The 17,852-nt window shown below is 42.0% G+C and overlaps 2 protein-coding genes across 5 annotated transcripts in view; both read left to right on the forward strand.

Annotated features, from left to right (window-relative positions):
- Window positions 1-3,276, forward strand: part of LOC113109178 (NACHT, LRR and PYD domains-containing protein 12-like) — a 365,574-nt gene extending 362,298 nt beyond the window's left edge. For 2 of the 5 annotated variants that reach the window (XM_026272813.1, XM_026272815.1), the window contains one exon: window positions 731-1,712. In XM_026272813.1, the coding sequence (XP_026128598.1) occupies window positions 731-938 (208 nt within the window). In that variant the 3' untranslated portion in view covers window positions 939-1,712. Of the gene's footprint in view, window positions 1-730 lie in introns of all 5 variants that reach the window. The other 3 variants (XM_026272816.1, XM_026272814.1, XM_026272817.1) reach the window with 3 other exon arrangements.
- LOC113109173 (NACHT, LRR and PYD domains-containing protein 12-like) overlaps window positions 1-17,852 on the forward strand; it is a 1,059,377-nt gene that overhangs the window by 836,756 nt on the left and 204,769 nt on the right.

Below are 17,852 nucleotides of genomic sequence, written 5' to 3' on the forward strand. Positions count from 1 at the left end.
TCCTTTAAGAACATATTTACCGGTAATATTTAATATCTAAATAGGATAATAACAGTAACATTTATAATAAATACATATCTATTGTACAGTGTTAATTAACAGCAAGTTAAATTACTATGATGATGAATTTACAAGTCTATGTTTTGTCATTTTCCAATTGACCTCGTCATGAAGTTTAGATTGTGGTGTGTGTTTTCAGCCAGCATCACTACAGAAGCTTTAATGTTCTCATATCACACGACTGTAAAACACAATTCTGTCACATCTGAATGGATCAATACACTTGTGTTGTTGATCACTTTACATTGTGGCGCATGTGTGGGTTTCTGATCCAACTCTACTGTTGCACGCAGCTGTCGAACGCATTGCAAAGCGCTGCTTTACATTTTTGGAGTATTTGCGACCATGATTTTTATGATTTTTAATCTTCATTTTTAGGTAAACTGTAAGTTGTAATTAGAGGAGCAAGTGAGTGTTTCTACAGACAGATCTGTCCTTATATCACTATGAAACAATATCTCACATTCAGCTCTGTGTGTCTGTTCAGTCCTGAAGCACATGACAGTTTCAAACAGCAGCATTGAGCATCAACATGCAGAAATCTGATTCTATCAGCAGCAGTTTGTGGCAATGCTTGTCATTATATCTCCTCTCCTGCTCCGAGACCAGAGTCAATAACAAACTACACACACTTCAACTACAATTAACACTGTGTCATTGTTCTCTACAGGTTGAGTGATTGTGGCGTCACAGATGAAGGTTGTTCTGCTCTGACTTCAGCTCTGAGATCAAACCCCTCACACCTGACAGAACTGGATCTGTCTGTGAATAATCTAGAAAAATCAGAAGTGAAGTTACTCTCTGATCTGAAAGATGATACACATTATAAACTGGAGAGATTATACTACCGCAGTGTTGCCTCCAGAAAGTTTTCATAGGGGTGGCCAGATGGGGCCACTTATAATCTTGGGGTGGCACACCAAAACTAGAAACCATAATTTCAGAATTGTATTCTACTGGTGTAGTAAACCGGCCTGTAGAAAACTATCAGAAAGACTTAAGGAAACTCCTACTGATATACTTAAGTTTATTGTGTTATATTTAATGTTACTAATTATATAATGTGCATAGACTTATAACAGTACAGCTTACATTTTGAGTTGCACAACAATTCTGTTTTATTTTGCAATTATATTTGGCATAAGGTATACATTTATTGCAAACAAAACAGTTACTGGGGAAAAGCAGATACTGGCAGATACAAATAAAAGCAAGGACAGAAACAATCACATCTTTGCCTTATGTAACAGGACTTTCCCAACAGGGATCAATAGACTGATTCTGATTACCAGGCTATACAGTATGTGTAAGAAACATTTATTTCTTTGCTTAATGTAAAACAAAAATAATTATTACTGTTACAAAAAGAACTTCCCAACAGGGATCCATAGTCTCTGATTCTGATTACCAGGCTTCAGAATAGCTTTATTCGCCTGTTGCTATGTTTTTTGGCAAACACATCCATAAAGTCATCAAGATTTATGGCCCTAGCCCTTCTTGATTCTACACTCAGCACACATGAGTCAAAACAAAGTAAAAAATCCCAGGACGTCTTTCGAAAAGAGTCGAGGTGTGACCTCGGCATCCTGGCTAAATTTGCCCATTGGGCTCCGACCATCATGGCTTCCCAACAATCCCCATATCTGTTGATTGGCTTCATCACTCAGTCTCCTCTCCACCCGTAAGCTGGTGTGTGGTGGGTGTTCTGGCGCACTATGGCTGCCATCGCATCATCCAGGTAGATGCTGCACACTGGTGATGGATAGGGATGGGAGCCGAAAACCGGTTCTTATTCGGAACCGGTTTTGTTCTTTGAAAAGAACCGGAACCGTGAGCATTTTCTAAGTTTTGGTTCTAAAAACGGTTCTTGTGCAACACGTGACCAAGCGCTGTGAGCAGCCTTGCGCTGCTGTTCTGAATATTCGGCATTTCCCGTAAAGGATGTCACGAACCGAATGACAGACACACCTCTCTGCCTCTTTAATTACTGAGCACATTGATTCCAATAACGCACATTCCACAGACTCGTTGCGCTGTCGCGTCTTTAATTGGCGAACACATTGTTTCCCACGACTGTATGTGCACTCGCGCCTTTGATAACTACACATCGTTTTGTCTGAGGCCGGCGATACACTGGAATCGTGGCGCAAGTGTCTCAGCTGCATGGCGTGTCCGTTTTGAATTCGGCTCCCATGTTAACAGGTTAGAGCTTGCAGACTGCCTGCATGAGATGTGAGTCTCAGCCACGCTCGAGCCGCGAGGAAAACGCGTATATATATTTATATATTTATATTTTTGTCATGAAGACAAGAGCCTGGTCTGTCGGCGGTCTACCTCTATGTCACCCACAGTAGCAGCAGCGCGCCAGGCACGATTCTGGTGTGTAAAGACACAGAAAACGCGAAGCAGGCGCCATGCAGCAGAAACACCACGTAGCAAGTGTGTCACCGGCCTGACTGTACATCTAACAGCAGCGCGCTGCACCTGCCGCCATTAAATTACATTATACTTGTCCCATATTGTCATTCATACATACTGGCTTCAACTTGGAACACTAAATAAATAGACTGTTATTGTAATGAAAGTATGAGGGTTAGATTATTTAGTGAACAGGTCATTTCAAGACTGGTAAACAAAGTGATAGAAAATATTTATTTTAATGCATTTTAAATGTTTCAAAATGTGGAAACCACTCATGGCATCACAGCATCTCCTGACTGCATTATTATTTGTAAAATAAGGACTTTATTGAGAGTGTGTATACATGTTTATAAGTTTAACCATTTATATTTCATTAATTAACGGAAATTAACAAGTGTCTCAGCCCTCAAGGGATTATTTAGCAGCTTATTCCTGCTTGAAAAAAACGTTATTGATAGTGTAAAAAACAACAACTTTGAAACACATTCTGATTGATGGACTAGCATACTCAAAATTACTTACTACCTTCCAGCAATGCTACATTCAGTGAAGGAGAAATAGTAAAAAACATAGTTCATTTAAATGAAACCAGAAGCCGAACCAGAAAATGTCAAAAAAATCCCCACCCTACTTATGAAGATCTTTACACTGTAATATATGTTTTGACATTACCAACCTTTCATTTAAGTTGACAGTAAGTAATAAACAGTATTGAGCATTGAGTAGTTGAGTATTGTGCATTTTTCCTTACCACTATTTCTTAATAATTGTTTAATGATTTTAATGGAACCGAAATAAGAACCGGAACCGTTAGGTGGAACCGGAACCGGATGAGGAGATACCTCCTGACAATGTGAATCGCTTTGAGTGCCTAGAAAAGTGCTTTATAAATGTAATGAATTATTATTATTATTATTATTATTATTATTATTATTATTATTATTATTATTATTATTATTATTATTATAAAACGCTTTAAGTGATTATGTCACGATTTGTTTTTTAATGGAAACACACTAAACAAAACATACATTTCTCCAGATGATGTTACTATCTAGGCTAGCCATCAATTTCATTATTAGGGCCACGTGATCGTTACTTCACCTGTTGGTCCAGGAAGACGTCTAACACCTGCTTTTGCCGTGTCCTGCCACGCTTCTGTGACCAATGGTGCTGACTGTCTTTGGGCTGCTGCTGTCTGTTTTTCCTCATCATTGTGTTCTGTCACTAATGCTGGCTGTGTATCCTTGTCATGCTGGTCTGTTTGTTCCTCTCCTCCATCCTCCTCCTCATCCTCACTATTACTAAGCCTCTCTTGCTCCCCTGCCATCTCTTTAACTCCTCCTTCTTTACTTTTCTTCTTAAAATAAGAAGAGATGTCTGTGGACTTTCTCTTCATTGTCTGAAAATTGACATAACATGCACCAGCTAACGACGTTAGCTAGGTAACGTTAACTCTTGTCAAAACGTGTCAAACACTCTAAAAAACGCTGGGTTGTTGTTTCAACCCAACTGCTGGGTTGAGGCCGTTGGATAGGACTTTGGGATGTTTTAACCCAAGTTTGGCTTGAAAATGCATCTCTGCTTTAACCCAGCGGGGCTGGGTTGAGGATGCGGACGTGAAGGAGAGCATGCACGTCACGTCAAAATCATACGTCTCTGCGAGCAGCCGCCATTTTCTCAGCGTGAAAGAAGCGAGAAGCGAGTGAAAGACTATGGTAAGTAAATATTCAAAATGTAAAGTTATCTTTTATTGTTTACCCGGTTGTATGAAAGGCGGAAGGTTTTATGAAAGGCGGAAACAAAGGAGCTTAACGTTATATATATAAAAAAAAAACGGATGTGGTTTTCACCTCAGACACGGAGGTCTAAACTGCTTCATGTAACATTACTGAACGGAAGATGTACTTTTAATATAACGTCCGTGAATGTATTTTGTCATATTTACATAAGATTTTACATTATCTGTACTTTTTGAGGTGTTAATAGACGGTTATGGTCACGGTTATGCTCATTTTAATTTGTCTCTTTTTTCGCGGTTAAACTGAATGTATGCTGGTCTCCTAAAGGAAACGACTGCGGTCAAGCCAGCCGCACTACAGAAAAACACCGTCAAGCCAGCCGCGTGTGAAATTTAGATGCGCGTGTATTACTATATTACTATCACCAGCTTTCTGACAGATATGCAACAGTTAGTGAGACTGGGGAAATTCACATCAAACAGCTGCTCCACCAACACTGGCGCCCCTCAGGGATGTGTTCTCTCCCCTCTGCTCTTCTCCCTTTACACCAACGACTGCACCTCTAAAGACCCCTCTGTCAAGCTCCTGAAGTTTGCAGATGACACTACAGTCATCGGCCTCATCCAGGACGGTGATGAGTCTGCTTACAGACAAGAGGTTGAGCAGCTGGCTGTCTGGTGCAGTCTTAACAACCTGGAGCTGAACACGCTCAAAACAGTGGAGATGATCGTGGACTTCAGGAGAAACCCCCCTGCACTTTCCCCACTCACCATCATGAACAGCACTGTGACTGCAGTGGGGTCATTCAGATTCCTGGGAACCACCATCTCTCAGGACCTGAAGTGGGATAATCACATTGACTCCATTGCAAAAAAGGCCCAACAAAGGTTGTATTTCCTTCGCCAGCTGAGGAAGTTTAACTTGCCACAGGAGCTGCTGAAACCGTTCTACTCAGCCGTCATTGAGTCTGTACTGTGTACTTCTATAACTGTCTGGTTTGGCTCAGCAACAAAATCGTACATCAGAAGACTACAGAGAACTGTTCGGACTGCTGAAAGGATTATTGGTGCTCCCCTGCCCACCCTTCAAGAACTGTATACATCCAGAGTGAGGAAAAGGGCTCATAAAATCACTCTGGATCCCTCACATCCAAGTCACCCCATTTTTGAACTTTTGCCATCTGGCAGGCGTCTCAGAGCCGCAAATACCAGAACAGCAAGGCACAAAAACAGTTTCTTCTCCCAGGCAATCTACCTCATGAACAATTAAATGTTCCCCACTTATGCTTATGCAAACAAAAGTGCAACATCCTTATATTTATTTGTTACCCCTCCATCCTAGTACATCCCTGCATCTTTTCAATCCTATCCCATTATCATTTATAGCACAATTGTTTATACACTTTTTTTTTTTTTTTTTTTTTTTTTTTTTTTCTTTGTCTGTGTGTTGGTGTCTCTGTGTACTGGAAGCTTATGTCACTAAAACAAATTCCTTGTATGCGCAAACATACTTGGCAATAAAGCTCTTTCTGATTCTGATTCTGATTCTGATTCTATAATTACGGCAATAGCAGGAACAACAGAGAGGGAACGTGCTTTCAGATCGCTTTTCATCTATACGTTCAGATTTGATATATGACGACCTTTTTTGCCCATCTGCTCTAATATTTGTGTAACTTATTGTTTTCCTTGACTGCTCTGTATTACTATAATTTTCAGCCTTTCAAAGCATTACAATTATTAGAAGAAAACGAGATATGGGACATTCATTGATTTAGAAGACACTTTTTTTATGATGAGAAAGAAGCAATTAAAGGTCAGTTCTTAAAGAAGACATCCCATACTATATCCATACCTCACATAAAACCATTTTACTGGAGCCTTTTCGAGATATAGGATAATATTACACTTTACAAGTCTTTTAAGATCCCATTTCTAACAAGTAGAAAAAAACAATGGTCAGTTCTTATAAGGGACATCGCATACTATATGCAAACTTCATATCAAACCATTCTACAGCAGCATTTTGGAGATATTGGACATTATTACACTTTAAAGGGCTATAAAAGATCCAATGTCTAATAAGTAGAAAAAACAATAGTTGGTTCTTATAAGGGACGTTCCATACCATATGCACACCTCATATCAAACCATTGTACAACAGCATTTTCGAGATATGGGACATTATTACTCTTTAAAGGGTTATAAAGACCATATTTCTAATAAATAGAAAAAAACAATGGTCAGTTCTTATCAGGGACGTCCCATCCTATATACACACTTCATATGAAATCATTTTGCTGCAGCATTTTTGAGATATAGGTCCAAATGGTGATTTAGAGGGCTATAAAGACACCATTTCTAATACGTAGAAAAAAAACAATGGTCAGTTCTTATCAGGGACGTCCCATACTATATGCACACCTCATATCAAACAATTTTACTGCAGCATTTTTGAGATATGGGTCCAAATGGTGGTTTAGAGGGCTATAAAGACACCATTTCTAATAAGTAGAAAAAAGCAATGGTCAGTTCTTATAAAGGACGTCCCATACAATATGCACACCTCATATCAAACCATTTTACTGCAGCGTTTTCGAGATATGGGACATTATTACACTTTAAAGGGCTATAAAGATCCCATTTCTAATAAGTGGGAAAAAAACAATAGTCAGTTCTTATCAGGGGAGTCCCATACTATGTGCACACTTCATATGAAACCATTTTACTGCAGCATTTTTTAGATATGGGACCATACAATGATTTAAAGGACTATAAAGGACCCAACTCTAATAAGTAGAAAAAAATCATGGTCAGTTCTTATCAGGGACGTCCCATACTATATGCACACCCCATATCAAACCATTTTTCTGTAGCATTTTTTGAGATATGGGTCCATATGGCGATTTAGAGGACTATAAAGACCACATTTCTCATAAGTAGAAAAAAAACAATAGTCAGTTCTTATCAGGGACGTCCCATACTATATGCACACTTCATATGAAACCCTTTTACTGCAGCATTTTTGAGATATGGGACAATACAATGATTTAGAGGGCTATAAAGACACCATTTCTAATAAGTAGAAAAAAACAATAGTCTGTTCCTATAAGGGATGTCCCATACTATATGCACACCTCATATCAAAACCTTTTACTGCAGCATTTTTGAGATATGGGTCCAAATGGTGATTTCGATGGCTATAAAGACACCATTTCTAATAAGTAGAAAAAAACAATGGTCTGTTCCTATAAGGGATGTCCCATACAATATGCACACCTCATATCAAACCCTTTTACTGCAGCATTTTTGAGATATGGGTCCAAATGGTGGTTTAGAGGGCTATAAAGACACCATTTCTAATAAGTAGAAAAAAAACAATGGTCAGTTCTTATAAAGGACATGCCATACTATATGCACACCTCATATCAAACCATTTTACTGCAGCATTTTCGAGATATGGGACATTATTACACTTTAAAGGGCTATAAAGATCCCATTTCTAATGAGTAGAAAAAAACAATGGTCCGTTCTTATCAGGGACGTCGCATACTATATGCACACTTCATATGAAACCCTTTTACTGCAGCATTTTTGAGATATGGGACAATACAATGATTTAGAGAGCTATAAAGACACCATTTCTAATAAGTAGAAAAAAACAATGGTCTGTTCCTATAAGGGATGTCCCATACTATATGCACACCTCATATCAAACCATTTTATTGCAGAATTTTTGAGATATGGGTCCATATGGTAATTTAGAGGACTATAAAGACCACATTTCTAATAAGTTGAAAAACAAATGTCAGCTCCTTTAAGGGATGTCCCATACTATATGCACACCTCATATCAAACCATTTTACGGCAGCATTTTCAGATATGGGACTATATGGTGATTTATTGGGCTATAAATATCCCATGTCGGTCCCACATTATCTTAAGTGTTCTTAATACCTGTGTATATACAATGTAACTACATGTGTACGTAGTATATAACACAGTGTAAGTACACATTGGTATATAGTATCCATGGCTGTAATATTTTTGTAACAACAACCCTCAGAATGGTTTGTGCAAGTACAAATGTATAACAGAACATGTAAATCTACATTTTGTAACAACAATATGTATAAGAGTAATTTGAACCATTTGATCCAGGGGGTGGAGATGGGTGGGTTTAGGGTTCGGTAAAGTGGGAGGAGTTGGTGCACCACTGTAATACCAGTGTACTTACATGGTAACTCCTCAGGAACTGTCGACTTCATTTAAAGTGCAACATTGTGGACACCAACCACATTTTATATGTAAAGCCTAATTTACTTGCCACTGCAGTGTAAATAGGGGTAATTACATAAAAAAATGAATATTGATATTAGTCCTGTTACACATTTTTACTTTCTTACCAATAAATTTTATCACCAATGTCCTGTTACACATTTGTACTTACACATACCATTCAGTGGGTTATTACAAATATGTAGTTACACAAACATTAGAACTATAGATACTATGTACCAATGTGTACTTACACTGTGGTTACATACTACATACACATCTAATTACTAAGTACACAGGTATTAGGGACACAATATAAAGTGGAACCCCCATTTCTAATAAGTTGGAAAAAAAAACAATATTCAGTTTGTATATTGGAGGTGCCATACTATATTCACACCTTATATAAAAAAGTTTTACTGCATTTCTAGCATTTTGCAGAAATGTTTTTCTGTTTTTCTGAAATGTATTCTGTTTCAGAGGCCTAGAAAGACCCCATTTCTAATAGGTAGAAGAATACAATGATCAGTTAATACATGGGACATCCCACAAGCACACCTTATATAAAACTATTTTACTGAAGTATTTGGTGTATAAAGATATTTTACCATAGCAATTTGGGGTTAAAAATCAAGAAAATCCTCAGAAACTCCAGTTTTGAGAACTATTTCAAATAAGTTTAAAAAAAGGCGATTCTTTCTAAAGTTCCTCCTACATTTTCAGCACACCTAATGTGAAGTCCGTGTACTGTGGCAGTTTGTAGAAGCATGCATTCATATAGAACAAAACACTCAAATACGTTTTAATATTTCCTCATTTTTTGCAACCTATAGAAATGTTTTTTTCAAATACTTAAAAGAAATAATGGCCTTTTCTTACAAAGTAGCTCATATTCTTTGCTCTGTGAAAGTTTAGAGTAGCTTGCATTCAATGGATGAATGGATCATAGCGTATCCCCAGTCTTGTTTCTGGAAATCTCACTTAAAGTTCAGTTCCAACCCTAATCTAATTAAGAGTCAGGAACAATTCATAGTTACAGAAAGGTTTGCTGGAGCAGGATTGACACTGAACTCTGCACGAAGGTAGTATTATTATGTGCCTTTTAAAAATAGTAAGTGTTCCTACTTATGTAGTTAAATAGCATTTTGTTGAATTAGAATACATGTAAGTCCAAACTGCCAAAGTACCCAGATTTTATTTTAGCTGTGCTAATAAAGTAGGAGGTGCCTTGCATGAAATGGGCATCGTTTTCCTCTACTTTTATAAGCTGACATTTCTACATGTCTCAAAGTCGTGCAAAGTCTCAGAACTGACTCTGAATGCATGCAATTCCAGATTGGTAAACGGAAATGTCATAGATTTTAGAAAACATTACATTTCTCTATGAGCCTCTGAAGTGAATATACCCTTTATCTTTATAGCCCCCTAAAGCACAATATAGGTCCATATCTCATTAATGCTGCAGTAAACTGGGTTTTATATCAAACCATTATGTGTGCATATAGTATGGGATGTCCCTTATGAGAAATGACAATTGTTTTTTTTCTACTTATTAGAAATGGGATCTTTAAAGCCCGTTAAAGTGTAATAATGTCCCATATCTCAAAAATACTGCAGTAAAATGGTTTGATATGAGGTGTGCATATCGTATGGGACGTCCCTTACAGGAACTGACCATTGTTTTTTCTACTTATTAGAAATGGTGTCTTTTTAGCCCTCTAAATCATTATCTTGTCCCATATCTCAAAAATTCTTCAGTAAAATGGTTTCATATGAAGTGTGCATATAGACTGTGACGTCCCTGATAAGAACTGACCTTTGCTTTTTTCTACTTATTAGAAATGTGGTCTTTATAGTCCTCTATATCGCCATATGGACCCATGGACCCTTAATGTCAGATGAAGTCCCTGTGTGGACATCATCGGACGGCAATCATCAGGATGGGCAGATGACAGGTGAATCGTGATGGTCATGTAGCAGGTGGGTCATGATGGCAGGTGGTTCCTGAAGCTGAGGATTCAGCTTGATGAGGTTCGGTGTTGTCTTTGACTTGGCACCCCCTTTCCGGGGATTCCATCGGAGACCTCCAGCCACAGTTGTCGTGAGTTTGGCTGTAGAGGGTTGCATCTCGTTGAGTATCCTGTATAGGATGAAGGTTACGCCAAGAGTCAGGGCGGGACCAATGACAGTGGAGATGCACCGTGAAGTGTCGGGAGTAGTCCAGACTCGGACCGCAGATGACGGGTTCAGAACGGGCTGTCGAGGCTGTGCTTGGAGGGCTGTGTCGACAGGAGTAATGTCAATGTATTGGGTGGTACCTTTCAGTGCTTGGTCAAGCAGGTTGGCACGGGTGGCGGTGTCATGCTGGTCGTAGGTCAGCGTAGCTGAGCGCACAGGAGTGTTGACGAGCCATCTGTTACCCACAATCTCTGCTTGCGTTTCTGTGGCTTGTGTACGAGGCTTGGCTTCGGCAGGGCAGCGCGTATCGCTGATCCAGGGTTGCAGCTCGCAGATTCCTTCAGAGTTGTGTCTGAGGAAGGGTTTGCTAAGGCAGAGATAATGAATGTCTTTGGACAAAGCACACATGTGCATGTTTGGGGCCAGGTACAGCTGTGTGTCGCTGTCGTGGTAGGCCACCACATTTGGAATGTGTGTTTTGGTGTGGGTGTTGCTTTTCCACATCCTGACACTGACAATGTCTTTAGGTCTGTAGACTTGGCTTGACTCGCTGATGGGTTGGTTCAGGAGCACGTTCACTTCTCTCTGTTTGGGGTTGACGTGCCGTAGGAAGGCGCTATCCAGAGAGTTGGCCAGGTGTATTTGTTGCAGGTCAGCTGGCATGGTTATGGCGTAAGACGGCACAGTTAACACAAGGCTTAAGGGTATCATGTACGGTGGGGTTTTACTCGTGGTTAGGCTGTCATTGGAGGAGCTAACCTCCCACAGCATGTCTGTTGTTAACGCTGTAAACAGCTGAGTCTGTGTAAAGTCCCTCTGGAAGACAGTAAACAGTGGTTTCAAGGAGTTTACAGTCTGGTTCGCTGCATTGACACTGGACATAACAATGTTAAACATTCTGGCGGCAGCAGCGGCTCTAAGCAAACTCCCGGGAACTGTTTGGAGCGGTGGTGGTGTCCACCTAACTCCATTTGTGTAACTGTCACTTTCTCATGTTGGCTGAACAGGTGTTTGACATCGGCCTCAGTGTGAGTGAGGGAGTCCTCTCTCCATCGGAACCTTGTACAGCTGTATTCGGTTACAGTGCTGGGGCAGTGTGCCCTGTCATCGGTAGTCAGGAGTCTCAGCGGTTTTCTCGGTGGCAGCTGTCCTCTCTTTGGCTGACTGCACGGCACGGGAAACCACAGCAGCATCCTGGTACAGATAATAGGTAGAGAGATAGAGAAAGGGGAGAAAGAAACAAACAAGGCCTGTCTTTGGTTGGACAGGACAGTCTCTTTGCTTCGTGGGCGGCGACTGGGTTTAGCTCACCCTCGCCCATGTTTTGCCACATCTTGCTGCTGGCATGACGCTTGCTTCAGTGTTTTGTCAGTGGCTCTGGTGCTGCGTGGTGCAGCACCTGCTGCATCATGGAAATATATTGGCATTATCCCCCTTTTGCTCCGTGGCATTACAAGCCCTGGCATTGTGATGTCAGACGGTGCACAACCCACAATATTGTTCTGTGCACGCAGCATTGTTTGTGTATCATGCAGTGGTCTGGGGCTTTGGTTGTTAGTGACTGTAGACTGGTTGCCAGGGTGGATGGAGGGGTCTGAGAGGTGGTAAAGCAAAGTCATTATCGAGGTTTCAGAAGCCCGCATGTCCGCTATGTTGGTCTGTGTAGACAACGGAGCCAGCGTAAGCGATTCTGAGGTAGGCAGTTTAGCTAGTAAAGTTCTTATGCTGTGTGTAATCACTTCAACCTTGAATGTGGGTGGGTGGGTTGGGAGTGACCACAGAATGTTGTTTAGTGTGCCAGTTTTGGCAAGGGTGTCAGTGTGTTCTTTAAAGTCCTCGTCTAGACTTGGTAACTTCGAGTGTCCTTTTGCCTTCTTCCAGTACCCGATCACATTGTGTGTTTTTGTGATGTTATCACCTTGCTGGAACAGGTGTTTGTGTTTGACATGCTTGTTGTTTGCAAGTGTGAGTCCGAGTTCTACACATTCAGCTGAGGGTTGGAAGAAACCGGGCGTGTGGTGTAAGGTTTGATCACATTGCAGGTTGAGCCGAACAGCGACCCCTTTGGTGTAAGCTGGTACCACCGTACCCTGTTTGTTGACTAAGGTACAGAGGCATGAACTTGAGTTTGTCGTTAGGGCGTTGTACTCATGGCTGGCTGCTGGGGTTCCCGTGACCTCTGTGACCTGACAGTCTGGCTCTAGCAACCTGTGTGGCTGGAGAGAAAGAAGTTCTCGCACTTGAGCAAAGTCTTTTAGCTGTTTGAAGTTCAGAAAAGGGTCAAAGTGTTCTAGCAGGTCTTTGTCGATGAGCAATGTATGAGTGTTCATTGGTGGGACATACGTGGGATGTATTCGACTCATCGGAACGATTGTCAGGTGAATGGAAACAACCTGTTCAAACTGGATGTCATTCTGTCTGTACACCTGTACATTCAGTTCATAAGTTTGAGGTGTAAGAGTTCGATCTTGTCTCTTAGCTTCAAATTGGAGTCTTTTGAAAAGGTGAGATGAGATCACCGTCAGGTTTAATCCTGTGTCGATCTTCCCTGTTGACTCCTTTTCGGCCCACCCCCTTTTTGACAAGGCTGCCCAGGAATGTTGGCATCAGGGCAGGTGTGACGATCGGTGGGTGGTTAGGACCGGTCTTGTGTAGCTCGCTGCGAAAGCAGGTAGTCAAAACAGCATTTTCTGGTACCTTGTGTTTGTGGTACCTGGTGTGAGGACCTGTGCCGTCTCGTTCAGGGTGTGCAACTGTTGACTGTGGAGCTTGGGTGTTGTTGTCACTTTGTGCTGTAACAGTTAGCTCTGTGGTCTGTAGATGACGGGCAGTGTTCTGGGTGCTTGGCTCATCTTCCTTGTGAGTTTTCATGTGAAGAAGATCTTTCAGCACCCTCAGGATCTCTGCTGTCTCAGACGTGGCTGCACTGTGTTGCCCTCTGCAGGCTTGGAACGGTATTGACTCTCTGTAAAAATGTCTGTGACTGTGGTGTTGTAGGGTGCCATCTAGGGTTAACTCCAAGCAGTGCTCAGAGACAGAGACTTTGGGTTTTTTCACAGTCTTTTCACAAATAGTCTTTTGCTTGGTGCAAGCTTTGTGGGCTAAGTTCCATAACTCTTGTGTAGTCCTGTTACGGGGACACGCTGGAACTCTGAGATGAAAACTCCAAATGGCATGTAGGTTTAGGAGGAACAGAGTTTTTAAGTTGAAATCCTGTTCCATACCTGGTTCGTTGCATGCTCCGAAGTAGGTGTTTCGTAGCTGACTACAGAAAGTCTGTGGGTTTTCAAATCGGCCCTGTTTGAGGTCCATAGCAATAAGGAGCCCATGGTCTGAGTTTGGATCAGAGAATTCAAGAATCAAAGTCAGTCAATCAATCAATCACCTTTATTTATATAGTGCTTTAAACAAAATACATTGCGCCAAAGCACTGAACAACATTCATTTGGAAAACAGTGTCTCAATAATGCAAAATGATAGTTAAAGGCAGTTCATCATTGAATTCATTGATGTCATCTCTGTTCAGTTGAAATAGTGTCTGTTTTAATTTGCAATCAAGTCAACGATATCGCTGTAGATGAAGTGACCCCAACTAAGCAAGCCAGAGGCAACAGCGGCAAGGAACCGAAACTCCATCGGTGACAGAATGGAGAAAAAAACCTTGGGAGAAACCAGGCTCAGTTGGGGGGCCAGTTCTCCTCTGACCAGACGAAACCAGTAGTTCAATTCCAGGCTGCAGCAAAGTCAGATTGTGCAGAAGAATCATCTGTTTCCTGTGGTCTTGTCCTGGTGCTCCTCTGAGACAAGGTCTTTACAGGGGATCTGTATCTGGGGCTCTAGTTGTCCTGGTCTCCGCTGTCTTTCAGGGCAGTAGAGGTCCTTTCTAGGTGCTGATCCACCATCTGGTCTGGATACGTACTGGATCCGGGTGACTGCAGTGACCCTCTGATCTGGACACAGACTGGATCTGGTGGCCACGGTGACCTCGGAACAAGAGAGAAACAGACAAATATTAGCGTAGATGCCATTCTTCTAATGATGTAGAAAGTACGGTGTTATGTGAAGTGTTCCGGTTCCAGTTTACCTAATTAATGCAGCCTAAAAATCCTTTAACGGATTTGGATATTAAAAGCATATTAGTATGTTATGTGTATGCCAGGTTAAAGAGATGGGTCTTTAATCTAGATTTAAACTGCAAGAGTGTGTCTGCCTCCCGAACAATGTTAGGTAGGTTATTCCAGAGTTTAGGCGCCAAATAGGAAAAGGATCTGCCGCCCGCAGTTGATTTTGAGATTCTAGGTATTATCAAATTGCCTGAGTTTTGAGAACGTAGCGGACGTAGAGGAGTATAATGTAAAAGGAGCTCATTCAAATACTGAGGTGCTAAACCATTCAGGGCTTTATAAGTAATAAGCAATATTTTAAAATCTATACGATGTTTGATAGGGAGCCAGTGCAGTGTGGACAGGACCGGGCTAATATGGTCATACTTCCTGGTTCTAGTAAGAACTCTTGCTGCTGCATTTTGGACTAGCTGTAGTTTGTTTACCAAGCGTGCAGAACAACCACCCAATAAAGCATTACAGTAGTCTAACCTTGAAGTCATAAATGCATGGATTAACATTTCTGCATTTGACATTGAGAGCATAGGCCGTAATTTAGATATATTTTTGAGATGGAAAAATGCAGTTTTACAAATGCTAGAAACGTGGCTTTCTAAGGAAAGATTGCGATCAAGTAGCACACCTAGGTTCCTAACTGATGACGAAGAATTGACAGAGCAACCATCAAGTCTTAGACAGTGTTCTAGGTTATTACAAGTAGAGTTTTTAGGCCCTATGATTAACACCTCTGTTTTTTCTGAATTTAGCAGTAAGAAATTACTCATCATCCAATTTTTTATATCGACTATGCATTCCATTAGTTTTTCAAATTGGTGTGTTTCACCGGGCTGCGAGGAAATATAGAGCTGCGTATCATCAGCATAACAGTGAAAGCTAACACCATGTTTCCTGATGATATCTCCCAAGGGTAACATATAAAGCGTGAAGAGTAGCGGCCCTAGAACTGAGCCTTGAGGTACTCCATACTGCACTTGTGATCGATATGATACATCTTCATTCACTGCTACGAACTGATGGCGGTCATATAAGTACGATTTAAACCATGCTAATGCACTTCCACTGATGCCAACAAAGTGTTCAAGTCTATGCAAAAGAATGTTGTGGTCAATTGTGTCAAACGCAGCACTAAGATCCAATAAAACTAATAGAGAGATACACCCACGATCAGATGATAAGAGCAGATCATTTGTAACTCTAAGGAGAGCAGTTTCAGTACTATGATACGGTCTAAATCCTGACTGGAAATCCTCACATATAGTCTGTAGCAGTTGCTGGTAGTACGCTTTGGCAGTCTCTGGTTGACGATCCAGAAAGCACGTTGGCGACAGTTGGCAAAGGAAAGTCAATGGCTTGTAAAGAAGCATGAACGTCATGTCCTCCTGCAGGATCTGGATTGAATGTAGAGATGCTTCTGGCTAGCTTGTGAAGTTCTCTGTGAGCAGTGCTGGGTTTAGTGACATGCTTTCTCTGGAAGGGTTCTGTCCCCTCCATTGTTGACAGATGTTCTTGTAAGCTGGCTGGTGATTTCCTTAGAAGTGGGCTTACACCCCCTTTTCCAGCTCTAGGTTCTTGGCTGAAAGGGTTGGAGTGGCGGCCCGGGAGAAATTTTGTGGTGTGCGTTTCTCCGATCCAGCCACTCTGTAATCTGTGAGATTGTCTCAGTTCTGTGTGAACAGTGTCAAGTTCATCTTGGAGCTCATCTCTCTGCAGAGTAAGCTCGTTGAATTTAGCTCGGGCCGCTTGCAAGTGTGTTTTGCAGGCCCAGGTTTTATAGTCTCTTTCTTTCAGTTCAGTCTCTGCTCTTTTTAGGAGAGCGTCACCTTGCTGGAGTTTTTTGTTGAGGTCTTTTCGGGCTTCTCTCTCCAGCTGTTCTCTTTGATCTGTGTCGAGGCGAAGATCTTGCAGGGCATTGTGAAGTCTTTCACCTCCTTTCTGTAGCTCTGGATCTGTGTCGTCCTCTGGCGGCGGCAGTGGCTCAGTGGTTCATGTAGGTTGTCTACAAACCGGAAGGTTGGTGGTTCGATCCCCGGCTCCACCTGACCAAGTGTCGAGGTGTCCTTGAGCAAGACACCTAACCCCAGCTGCTCCCGACGAGCTGGATGGCGCCTTGAATGGCTGACACCGCAGTCGGAGTATGAATGAGTGTGTGAATGGGTGAAAGAATATTATTTTTTTTCAAGGGAAGTCGTGGCCTAATGGTTAGAGCGTCGGTCTCCCAATCGAAGGGTTGTGAGTTCTAGTCTCGGGCCGGACGGAATTGTGGGTGGCGGTAGTGCATGAACAGCTCTCTCTCCATCTTCAATACCACGACTTAGGGGCCCTTGAGCAAGGCATCGAACCCCCAACTGCTCCCCGGGCGCCGCAGCATAAATGGCAGCCCACTGCTCCGGGTGTGTGCTCACAGTGTGTGTGTGTGTGTGTGTTCACTGCTCTGTGTGCATATCGGATGGGTTAAATGCAGAGCACAAATTCTGAGTATGGGTCACCATACTTGGCTGAATTTCACTTCACTTCACTCACTCACTTCACTTTCTCGCGCTGGTTCTGGGTCTCGAGGAGAAGCTGATCAAGATGACTCTGGGTTGGGGCCTGGTCCTTCCAGGCCTCCTCCGCGATGTTGCTCCGTTCACTGAGCCGTGCCTGGGCGACGAGAATGTGAACTAGGCTTCCGAAGATCCTGGCGAGTTCTCTGTAGTAGTCGCTTTGGTTTGGATCGCGTGCCATCAGTTCATCTAGCTCAGTGTCTAGTTGCTCTGGGTGCTGCAGGTTACTGGCGTCCTTGGCAACCATGTTGAGAGATGTCCCCCGTGGACTGCTGGACTGGATGCCTGGAACATCCTGGTTCTCTGTCGGTGAGAGAAACACAGCACACACACACAAAAAGACCAATGCAAGTTCGTTCTACGTTTACGAACGCTATATTCATACGGGCTGTGCCGTTTATGAGAATTTTGGGGCTGACAGTGCAAACAGTCAGACAGTTAAGTAGCCAATTAACTTGGGTCAACGAAGGACCTGAAATGGAGATTCGACAGGCAGTAGCCTAGCGG

Source organism: Carassius auratus, chromosome 9, assembly GCF_003368295.1.
Source record: "Carassius auratus strain Wakin chromosome 9, ASM336829v1, whole genome shotgun sequence".
Classification (NCBI taxonomy): Eukaryota; Metazoa; Chordata; class Actinopteri; order Cypriniformes; family Cyprinidae; genus Carassius; species Carassius auratus.